The sequence below is a fragment of the Gopherus evgoodei genome, chromosome 1 (genome assembly GCF_007399415.2).
Source record: "Gopherus evgoodei ecotype Sinaloan lineage chromosome 1, rGopEvg1_v1.p, whole genome shotgun sequence".
Classification (NCBI taxonomy): Eukaryota; Metazoa; Chordata; order Testudines; family Testudinidae; genus Gopherus; species Gopherus evgoodei.
Window position 1 is genome coordinate 155,027,384 of NC_044322.1, and position 12,202 is coordinate 155,039,585.

The window sequence follows — 12,202 nt, forward strand, 5'->3', positions numbered from 1 at the left end:
GAGTCATTCCATTAAACTCATTGGGGCTATTCACAAGTGTTTCCAGGATTGGAACCCAAGTGTCAATCTGTCTGTCAATGTGTGTGTTATTTTCCAGGGGTGGCCAACCTGTGGTTCCAGAGCTACATGCAGCTCTTCAGAAGTTAATATGTGGCTCCTTGCATAAGCATCAGTTCCAGGGCTGGAGCTATAGGTGCCAACTTTCAATATGCTTGGGGCGGGGGGCGAGGAATGCTCACTGCTCAACCCCTGGCTCTGCCACATACCCTGCCCCTACTTTCCCCCAAGGCCCTCGCTCCTTCCTGCTCCCTTTCCTGAACCTGCTATGCCCTGGCTCCTCCCCATTCCCCCAGAGCCTCCTGCAGGAGGCATGAGGAAAAATCAGCAGGGCTGCTGGCAGGCATGGGGGAGCTGATGCAAGGCTGCTGATGTATTACTTTGGTTCTTCGGCAATGTATATAGGTAAATTCTGGCTCCTTCTCAGGCGCAGGTTGGCCACCCCTGTCCTATTCCAAGTCAGTCTGTGGTTTCAGAACCTTTTACGTTTACTTGACTAATTTCCTTAAGCATGGACAAATTTTAAAGAAGTCTTTTTACCAGGCTAGCAATGGCCACTCATCTATTTCACTTGGCACTTAAGGTACTTCATTCTGTCTTTTGCCGTTTATATTACCTGTGGTCTGCAGGCTTTTGATAATCTCAAGGTCTTCAGTAAAGTAGACATCTAATGTCACCTACACTTTTCTGCAGCTTTCTCTCAGGAATCTGTTTAAAGGAAAACTGGAAAGACTCACTTAGATCTTTTTTGACTCTGCTCCACATAATGCCAGAAGCTTCAAGAGTTATTCTTTTGTCTGACTAGAACAATGGATGTCATCTTTTGAGTCCGAGATTTTGACACCTAGCTCTTGGGTTTGTTGATGTGATTATGGAGCAAGATTCTTGAAGTTTAAGGCCAGAAGGGACCATTAGATGATCTAATTAGGCTTCCTGTATATCACAAGCTGTTAAATTTCACCCAAATACCCTTGTATTGAGCCCACTGACTTGTTTGACTAAAGCATAATTTGTGTTTGGCTAAAACATACCTTCCAAAAAGGCATCCAGTTTTGATCTGAAGTTACCAAGCGATGTCAGCACTTCCATTGGTCTTTTGTTGCAATGGATGATGACTGTCTACTCTCACTGGTAAATTAAATTTAGAAATTAGGCACTAATTTTTATCTGGTTTCAGCTTCCAGACATTGTTTTGTTATACCTTTCTCCACCAGATTTAAGAGTCTGTTCAGTACTCAGTATTTTCTCCTTATGAAGGTGTTTATACACTGTAATCAAGTCAACCCTCGTTCTTCTTTAGATACACTGAAAGACAAAGGGCTCAAGTGTTTATCTTAGGGCACTTTCTCCAATTTTTCAACATCCTTTTTAGAATGTAGACACCAGAACTGGATGCAGTATATCAGTATTAGTTTAATCAATGTTGTATATGTTTCAAGTTGTTGCAGGTCATCAACTAGATCAGAGGTAGGCAACCTATGGCACAGGTGCCAAGTCGGCACGCGAGCTGATTTTCAGTGTCACTCACACTGCCCAGGTTCTGGCCACCAGTCTGGAGGGCTCTGCATTTTAATTTAATTTAATTTTAAATGAAGCTTCTTAAACATTTTAAAAGCCTTATTTATTTTACATGCAACAATAGTTTAGTTATATATTATAGACTTACAGAAAGAGACCTTCTAAAAATGTTAAAATGTATTACTGGCACGCGAAACCTTAAATTAGAGTGAATTTATGAAGATTCGGCACACCACTTCTGAAAAGTTGCTGACCCCTGAACTAGATATTGCAGTGACTCGTAATGTATCAATAACTGAGAGACATTCTAGACACTCCTGTGCCTTCTTTTTATGCCTCAAATTCAATTGCAAAATTAGATTAGTAGCCACCAAAGTCACTCTTGGCTCCACAGATCAGAGTTTATTTCTAACGTGCTAGGTCTCTACTTGACAGAACCTCCAGTCTTTAATCCAAGATGCTGACCAAGTTTAAGATGGTCAGAGCCACATCTGAATTGTGAGGAGTTAACTTTTTTTTATTTTGGTCATGGCCTGCCACAGAATAGCACTTTTTAGAAGTGCTGAGAGTGCTGCTTCAGCTTTGGGCCTTTTCTCTTACTTGTTCTGACCATGAGTCACAAGCACAGTGAATAATGCAGTTATGACCAGAGGAGCACTCAATAGAGTCTAGGGAACATTTCATAAAACTGTAATCAATGCAAATATAAATGGTTTTTAATTACTGATTGGAGCTGTTGTTCTGGTGAAGTCTAGTTAATTGGTGTCTCAAGAAGTCTCATTGTTCAGTTTGTCTCAGTGTAGACAGACAATTGTCCAAGTGAGAAGGCATGAATACATCCACTGCATTTATTTGGTAGAGTCTTACCTCACAGTGTCTGGAGAATCCATTATGGATTTTAAGCCTGTGGGTAGAAATCCTAGCTGATGATGGCTAGTGAAAGTCAATACTGAGTTAGTAACAGGTTGGATAGATTTATTAATTCCTTAGTGTAGGGTACAGAGCTGACTTTATGAAATATGCTGAGGTACAGCTACTGCTTAGGGAAGCTATTACTTGACACTGAAGTCATAGAAGGAAGCAGAAGACCATGTTTTCCGGCTGTTTGAGCTCAGAATTGAGAGTGTGAAACTTGGTTTTTTTTGTTTTGTTTTTTGCAACTTGAGGCTTTGCCACCCACTTGGATTTTGGACAAGTCACTTTTCTCTTCCTTCACTTCCTCTCTTCAAAATATGAGTACCATTTACCTATAATTCATGACAGAGACGCTGAGGATTGATAGTGTTTGTGAAGTGACTTGAAGATGTATAACACAATATATAAAGGCTAAACATTCATCCAACTGTCATCCAGTCTTGCAACTCACCGTTATAGGAAAATTAATCAAGAAGGTGGTGGATGAGAACTGTTTGAACCAATCTCTAGATGAAGACTAGTGCCCTAGAACATTTCAGGACTGCCCTGAATGATCTTGAGGCTTGCTCTTTTGTCATGATACAGAGAGAACCACAAACTCTGACGACTTACTATTGGGAGTTCTTTGCAATGAAGCAAGGTTTGGCCTTTCGGTACTATACAATAAAGTCCTATCTTCTGGATTGAATGACCAACTGTTTCCACCATCTGTTTAATTTTGTATATTAGGCAAGGTGGGTGAGAGAATATCTTTTGGTGATCAACTTCTGTTGGTGAGAGAGGCAAGCTTTTGAGTTACACAGAGCTCTTTCTCAGGTAGATTTGAAAGCTTGTCTCTCTCACATACCTGAAGAAGAGTTCAGTATAGCTCTAAATCTTCTCTCACCAGCAGAAGTTGGTCTAATGAAAGCTATTACCTCGCCCACCTTGTCTTCCTCATATCCTGGGACCAGCGTGGTTACAACACTGCATACAACAATGAAAAATATCTAATTTTGTGTAGGTACACACACACAATTCATTAAAGGGGTGAGAAGCTTTGGGGTCCTTTTTAGCTCATCATTGAGCCTGCATAATCAGGTTGCATTACTGACAAACACCATGTTCTACCTCCAGCTTTCTAGGAAAATTCACCTCTTCCTTCAAGATGAGGATGTGGCCACAGTGATGCAGAGATTTGTCATCTCCAGGTTGAATTATTCACTGTCAGAAGCTGACTATGTAAACAATTCAAAGACTCCAATTTGCACAGAATGCAGTTGCTCTCTCCTCCATGAGACAGGTTGCCATAAGTACAGCACTCCTGTACTTTACTCCCTCCACTGGCTCCTGCTCCTTCTCATGCCAGTTCGGGGCCTTGGTCCTGATTGGGAATGCCACTAAGGGATCATATCCCAGCTATATTAGAGACCATGTCACCCATTTCTGACCTGCCAAGACAGATAAACTCTTGGACATTGAAAATCACAAAGCCTAGAAGGAAGCATATCAGCGCTGGCGTTAAGCTGTTGGTGGTGGAGGTGACCCAGCCAGTGAACAAACTTATATAGAAGATGGGTCTAATCAGTAGTGTGACTACATGCAAGGAATGCTGCAAATCCTTTGATAAATCTTTTCTGCCACAGTCAGGACCGGCTCTAGGCACCAGCAAAGCAAGCACGTGCTAGGGGCAGCATTCCGGCTATGCTTTTTTTTTTGCTTGGGCACTGGCATTCTCGGAGCTTGGGCTGGCAAATTTTTTGCCTGGGGCTGCAAAAAACCTAGAGCCGGCCCTGGCCACAGTCAAACCCTGTTCACCCTATCCTTCTCCTCCCCGCAAAAAGTCCTCAGTAAAATTGGGGGAGGGGGGAGGAAACATTTGCAGATTTGACACCATCAGCTCAGGATTAAACGAAGACTGTGAATGGCTAGCCTACTGCAAAAGCAGTTTCTCCTCCCTTGGTGTTCACACCTCAACTGCTAGAAGAGGGCCTCATCCTCCCTGATTGAACTAACCTCATTATCTCCAGACTGATTCTGGCCTGCTTATTTATACCTGCCCCTGGAAATTTCCATTACACGCATCTGACGAAGTGGGTATTCACCCCCGAAAGCTTATGCTCCAGTACATCTGTTAGTCCATAAGATGCCATAGGACTCTCTTGCTTTTTACACACTCAGATAGTGCTTCCCATAACCAGAGAAAGGGAGGAGAGCCAAAGACTTAATGAAGTTCACAAAGGTACCTCACTTTTACCAGCTATGATCGTGTGATGTGTTCAAGTAGTATAGTGATGAGTACCAGTGCTAAATCTGGAGAGGTTTTTCAGTATGTTGGTATATGAACTTTTACTTGATATTATTAAAATTGTTAACTCTTAATTTTTTCTCCAGGGAATTAAGAGTGATATCATTTAATTCTTTACTTTATTGGAGCCTGTTTACTCTTGTTAAGGAACATCGATTATTTTTATTGCATTATTTATGATGATTGGTCACATTCTAAATATACAGGTCATTTATTTTAAATACATACCTGGATTTATTCTCTGATAGTTCAGCTCTGTCTTAAGTTCTTAACTTCTGTAGAAGATCAAAATACATGCAAGCAGTTGTTTTTCACTTAAGTCTGTTTATCGTAGAATATCGCTTGGCCATCCTCCTTCCTCACTAGTTATGAATGGGTTTTTCTTATAATTATACATTTTTGATTTAAAAAAAATTAACTATTTGGGCACTTGTCTTTCCTAATGTATGTACTGCATCTTAAGAGGAAAGCAGTGAATATTTTTCTTTTGTCGAGTACTGTGAAGCATTCTTATTTCTTTCACTTGGGACCCAGTAATTGAAGCTGTCTTAGAATTTCATAGGCCTGGTTTTTTTTACTATTCCACTTTAGAGGGGCTTCATCTTATACTAGTTTGCTGCATGAAAAATGACACCTAAATAGGCTGACAGTGTAATCAGGTATTGAGCTCCTATGTATGGATTTACTGAATAGGAACTGCCATTAATATTAAAACCTTTTTGTTTTGCAGGCCTATGATAACTTAAGTTTGAGTGATCACTTGCTGAGAGCAGTACTAAACCTTCTTAGAAGGGAAGTGTCTGAGCACGGGCGCCATTTGCAACAGTATTTCAACCTGTTTGTGATGTATGCCAACCTAGGTAAGTAGTTCATGAAATATCCTTAATGGTATTGCTGTAAGGCACTCTGTTTTGACATATAAGAAACTAATCATGTTGACTCAAGTAATGAGATGACCAGGATCAATAAAAAATTGCAGGCCAATTGTGGGGGTGGTAATACTTCTAAGAATATTAGGTACTTATGTAGCACTTCCAACTGAGTATTTCAAAACATTTCTGAGAATGGGTATATGAAACTTCACACTACTTTTGTGAAATAATGTCCCATTTTACAGTTGAGTAAAGTGAGGCATAGAGAGGCTAAATGGTTTGCCCAAAGACTCACTGGACTGTGCATGATCAGTGTGGTCTGGTAGTCAAAGATTGGGACTATAAACTTCTAATACCAGGTCAGCACAAGACTTGCTAACCTTGAGTAAGTCAGTTAACCTCTGATTCCTCTGTCCTAAAATGGTGATAGTAATGTTGTTTTTATAAATAGCCCCCTGCCAAATTGCTCCAGGTGCTGAACATCAGATCACAATCTTAAATTACATTAAAAACTTTAGTACATACCTTTGAGAGGTGGGGGAGAGAAGTTAAAGTTTGTACAATGTTTAGACAGTGTTAAGTGTTTTATATAAAGACGAAGCATTGTGATGAGTCTCACAATATGTTGCTGTGGTCTTGTTATAATGAGATAAGCAGTTATGCTCAGGCAAAAATCAGCTTAGCAAATCAGTTACTTGGAGGGGTTTTCTAACTACATCATGTAATCAATTCAGAGAGCCAAGTTTAAGAATTGGACTTAATCTTTTGTTTCCCAAGACTGCAAGGCTTGTTTATTTTCAAATCTAGCTATTGATTTTTGTGGCAATGTTTGCCTACAGTGGCTTTTTTATTTTTACTGTACTGAATATGTGGTAGCTGTTTACTCATTAAATAATGTAAGTTTAATCATTTTCTAATGACTGATGTTGATGCAGTATGGTGCTATTCATTATTATTCTTGACATGCTGTTTTCTGATTGGCTTGAGTGCTTACCTATTTTGTGCTTCAGTCAGCACAGTTTATCCATTGGTGACATTTTTAGTTGTTTACTGTGATTTGATTGATTAAGCTTGTCCACAACTGGATAATTTTTTTCATTTAAAATGTCAGGTTTTTGTGGTCAACAATCTGAATGACTGATAGTTTTATATGTTATCATGAAGCATAAAGGTACTGTAAGGCATGTTTTCGCTGCAGTAATGATCTACAACTTAGATCACTTTGGATTCTGATTCTCTCCCAGTCTGATACAAGTGGGCTTTACCTTTCTTCCTGCAAAGTATTGGAGACAGTTGAGACTCATGATGGACAGACAACTTGTGGAACTCATTGCCAGGGGATGTTGTGAAGGCCAAAAGTATTTACCAAAAAAACAAAAAATGTTCATGTAGGATATGTCCATCAATGGCTATTAGCCAAGATAGGGATGTAATCCCATGCTCTGGGTGTCCCTTAGCCTCTGATTCCAGATGCTGGGACTGGACAATTAGAATGGATCACTTGATCATATCCTATTTTATTCATTCCCTTTGAAGCATGAGGCATTGGCCTCTATTGGAAGACAGGATAGTGTGCTGGGTGAACAATTGGTCTGAAGCTGTATGGCCATTCTTATGTTCTTAGCAACTGACCTCTAGTTACGTGAGCGCTAATGAGCACCGTTGTGGAAATGTTTTGTTCACAATTCTGATATATGCAGTTTTCAGCTAAACCCTAGTAAGAATCTAGTCCAACCTCTTCCCCTTGCCCCCACCTCCCTCCCAGAAGGCATGTATAACTGAGAGCATGAATAAGAACCAGCAATGGAAAAATGATTTTCAAATTTTTCAGAATTTTTTTACCAAAAAATCCAACTATATAAGAACAGTAACAATTAAGCTTATAAAAACATATTGTTGTCAATACTATCCATGAGTTGTAATTTTTTTTGTTTCTCTGAAGGTGTAGCAGAAAAGACACAACTTCTGAAACTAAGTGTACCTGCAACATTCATGCTTGTGGCTCTGGATGAAGGCCCAGGCCCTCCAATCAAATATCAGTATGCTGAACTGGGAAAATTGTACACTGTAGTGTCACAGCTAATCCGTTGTTGCAATGTGTCATCACGTATGCAGTCTTCTATCAATGGTATAGTGAATTTTCCAAAAAAATTTTTTAAATGAATTGAAAACATTGGTTATAAGTTAGTAAATTATCAGTATATGTGGTGTTTCACTATTAAATGTACTTATTGGAGCAATAGTCTTAGAGGGTTTATGATGTTATATTTAGCAGTTTCTTACATTTTGCAATAAAGATTTTCCTGATTCTGCTGTGGCCAAATCCTATGTTGATATACGTATCCCATTAAAACTACAAATCATTCTCCATTAAGCCTATTTAGGCCTTTTAAAAGAATACAGTTAGGAAGGTGCAGAGGACCTCTTAATATCAAACCTATTCCAATTAGATGTTTTAGTTTTATAAAGACTGGGCTAAATTCTTCTCATTAAAATGAATGAAGTTGAACTGACATACCTGATGAAAATTTAACTAAAACTTAACCCTGCTGAGCCAGTGCTCCAGGAAAAGCCCAAGTTCTTCTTCGAGTGATTGCTCATATCCATTCCAGTTAGGTGTGCGCTCTTGTGGGAAGATTTTTACCCTAGCAACTCCGGTGGGTCGGCAGGTCGCCCCCTGGAGTGGCGCTGCCATGGCGCTGGATATATACCCCTGCCGACCCTTCCGCTCCTCAGTTCCTTCTTACCGCCCGTGTTGGTCGTTGGAACAGTGGAGCGCGGCTTAGCTGTCCTCCACTTCCCTAGCTTCTCTCTGTTCATCTGATCTCTAGTTGTGAATAGTTGACTTACTTTTATAGTTTACAGTCGTTAAGTTAGTTGTTGTACATAGGTTAGTGGGGTTTGGGCTTGAACCCTTCCCCAAACCCGGTGCTGGGGCTCATGCCCGGTTCACCAGGGTTTCAACCGTGCTCGGCCTGTAAAAAGCCGATGCCCACAAGCGATCCCCACGACTCTTGCTTAAAGTGCCTCGGGGAATCGCATATCTCCGACAAGTGCCGCATTTGCAAGGCCTTTAAGCCGCGGACTAAAAAGGAGAGGGACTTTTGGTTAAAGACTCTCTTATGGAGGCAGCCCTTAATCCTCCATCCTCGGCACCGAGCGCTGACAGCGCTTCTCCGGCACCAGACCGTGCCAGCCCACCAAGACACCTCGGCACCAGCTTTCTCCGGTGCAGGGACCTGACCGAAGGCCTTCAGCCTCTTCCATGCCTTGGTGCAGACTCGCCCGGATCGTCCGGCACCTACCCATGCTGCAACACCGATGCCTGTGGTACTGTCGACTCCGGTCCTGAGAGGGCCATCGACTCTGGTCCAGGAGAGCTCCTCAGTGAGACCCGTGGTCGAGCTGACGGTCCCCTCCATGCCGGAGACATTCTCCTCGGCCAGGGACCTTATTGCCATGACTGATTCGGCCCTGCCTCAACCCCCGGCACCGCCAGTGCGGGTTCTCCAGTCCAGAGGCAAACCTGCCGCTATGAGGCCTCCTTCGATGGAGTCAACGAGCCGGCACCAATCCCAATCTAGGCCTCGGCACCATGCCAGGTCTCGCTGCCGGTCCCGATCTCGACGCCACTCGCAGTCCCAGCACCGCTCACCCAGGCGGCACTGGTCGTACTCGCGACGCAGATCCACCTGTCGTCCCGGTCAGTACTCTCGGTACCATTCCAGCTCCAGGCACCTCTCCTGGCACCAAGACTCTCGCAGCCGGTCCCGTCGTAGACGATCGAGATCCAGGTCAACCTCCCGGCACCGCGCTGGTTGCAGGTCCCGGTCTCGGTCTCGGCACCGATACGATTCCTGGTACTGATCTCCGGCACCGAGGAGGTCTCCAACAACGGGAGCGAGGGAGTCATACCAGCCTCGCTCAGCTCCTCCATGGCTGTCCCGTCAGCCGTCCCTGTCCTCTCAGGCGGACAGCGTATACGCCCCAGACACTGACGTGCCTGCTCCCTTGTTCAGCGAGCCCCAACCTCAGGAACATGGTCCGCAGCAGTGGGGGTTTTGGACATCTTGGGTGTACCGTCAAGCCCAAGGCCCTCCCCCAGGTCCTCCGCGTTCGACGGCCTCGGAACACAGGGCACCAGAGGCCACGATTACCCGCCCTCCCCCACCTGCTATGAAGGAAGGGGTGACCCACCCACAGGACTCCGAGCTCCCCAGAGAGACGGACACCTTGCTTCAGGTGGAGCCCTCTTCAGACCCGCTCGTTCCAGGTCTTTCATCTTCGTCCTCTCCTGACGAGGCGGTAGCTGGAACCTCGTCGACCAGCCGTCCTCCAATTGACCTCAGGGCCCACCAGGACCTCCTCAGGCGTGTTGCGCAGAACATGAATTTACAAGCCGAGGAGGTCCCAGAGGTCCAGGATCCAGTGGTGGGCATACTGTCATCTGATGCCCCCACTAGAGTGGCTTTCCCATTTATAAAAACCATACAGGCTAATGCCACTACAATATGGCAGTCTCTGGCCTCTGTTCCACCCGCTGCGCGAGGAGTAGAGCGCAAGTACATGGTGCCCTCAAAGTGCTATGAATACCTACATGTACATCCTCCTCCTTGCTCCCTCGTTGTCCAGTGGGTTAACGAGAAGGAGCGCTGTGGCCAGCAGGCTCCAGCACCTAAATCGAAGGATGCGAGACTTATGTACTTGCTTGGGCGTAAAGTTTACTCTGCGGGAGCTCTCCAGTTCCGGGTGTCCAACCAGCAAGCCCTCCTTAGCCGCTATAGCTACAATACCTGGGCAGCGGCGGACAAATTTAAGGAGCTGCTTCCACAGGATGCATGGCAGGAGTTCTCAGTGATCCTTGATGAGGGGAAAAAGGTCTCGAGAACTTCCCTCTAAGCTACCCTGGATGCCGCGGACTCAGCCGCCCGGACTCTGGCGTGACTATGCGCCGTATCTCGTGGCTGCAGGTCTGTGCCCCCCCCCCCCCCCGCCCCCCCCCCGGGAGCTTCAGCACACGATTCAGGACCTTCCATTCGAGGGTCAAGGGCTATTTTCGGACAAAACTGACTCTAGGCTGCAAAGCCTAAAAGACAACAGGGTCATTATGCGTTTGTTAGGGATGCACATGCCCGTAACTCAGCACAGGCCCTTCCGACCCCAACAGCACCGCCCTTACCCTCAACCCCAGCAGAGACAGGACTTTGCCAGACGCCGAGGCAGAAACGGCCACCGGAGACAATCAGGCAACCAAGGGGGCCAGAACCAAAGCTCCTCCAAGCTTCCCCCTGGCCAAAACCTTCCTTTTGAAGGTGCGCCCGAGGGCGTTGTACCAGTTTCTTTAAAGGATCCGTCCCCGCCCTTTTCCAACCGGCTTTCCTTCTTCCTCCCTGTGTGGTCCCAGATAACGTCAGATCATTGGGTCCTATGCACGTTGGAACTTGGATACCATCTGCAATTTATTTCAAAACCCCCCTTCCACCCTCCTCCCTTTTCCCTTTTCAGGGACCCCTCTCACAAGCAACTCCTCCTACAGGAGGTGCATGCGCTCCTCGCCAAAGGAACCATAGGGGAGGTACCAGAGCACGAACAGGGCAAGGGGGTTTATTCCCGCTACTTCCTGATCCCCAAGGCAAAGGGAGGTCTCAGACCAATCCTCGATCTGCGGGAACTCAACAGATACATGGTAAAGTTGAAGTTCCGTATGGTATCCCTGGGGACCATTATCCCATTCCTGGAGACTGGTATGCTGCCCTTGACATGCAAGATGCCTACTTCCACATAGCCATCTTTCCACCTCACAGGAGGTTCCTCCGGTTCGTGGTCAACCGGCAGCATTTTCAGTTCGCGGTCCTCCCGTTTGGCCTCTCTACAGCCCTAAGGGTATTCACCAAATGTATGGCTGTAGTCGCCGTCGCAGTCGGATACACATCTTTCCGTATCTAGACTGGCTTATCCGCGGGACCTCCGAGACGCAAGTCCTCAGTCACGTCCTCATTGTCAAGAACCTTTTCCTACATCTAGGTCTAATGATCAATGTGGAAAAATCGACTCTAACCCCCACTCAGAGGATAGAGTTTATCGGGGCCACCTTGGACTCAACTCTTGCCAAAGCCTGGCTACCACTGTCCCGGTTCCAGGCTCTCACGGCCATCATCTGGAGGCTGCAAGCGGCGCCGCTAACTTCGGTACGCACTTGCCTCGCTCTCTTGGGCCACATGGCGCCCTGCACGTTCGTAACGAACTACGCAAGACTGCGCCTACGGCACCTCCAATCCTGGCTCAACACGCAATACCATCCAGGCAGGGATCCTATGGACATGGTCGTCACCATTCCCTCGACCGTGCTGGGCTCCTTCCAGTGGTGGCTGGATCCCTCCATGGTGTATGCGGGGCTCCCGTTCCTCCCGCCCCAGCCCTCGGCGTCCCTGGCAACGGACGCATCGTCCCTCGGTTGGGGGGCTCACCTCGGGCACCTACACACCCAAGGCTGTTGGTCACCTCACGAGCTGGATCTCCACATTAACGTCTGAGAGCTGAGAGCGGTCCGCCT

At 45.5% G+C, this 12,202-nt stretch overlaps 1 protein-coding gene across 4 annotated transcripts in view; it reads left to right on the forward strand.

Moving 5' to 3' along the window:
* Window positions 1-12,202, forward strand: part of USP9X (ubiquitin specific peptidase 9 X-linked) — a 212,498-nt gene that overhangs the window by 178,732 nt on the left and 21,564 nt on the right. For all 4 annotated transcript variants that reach the window (XM_030576179.1, XM_030576205.1, XM_030576187.1 and 1 more), the window contains 2 exons: window positions 5,508-5,637; window positions 7,592-7,777. In XM_030576179.1, coding sequence (XP_030432039.1) covers window positions 5,508-5,637; window positions 7,592-7,777 — 316 coding nt within the window. The remainder of the gene's footprint in view (window positions 1-5,507; window positions 5,638-7,591; window positions 7,778-12,202) is intronic.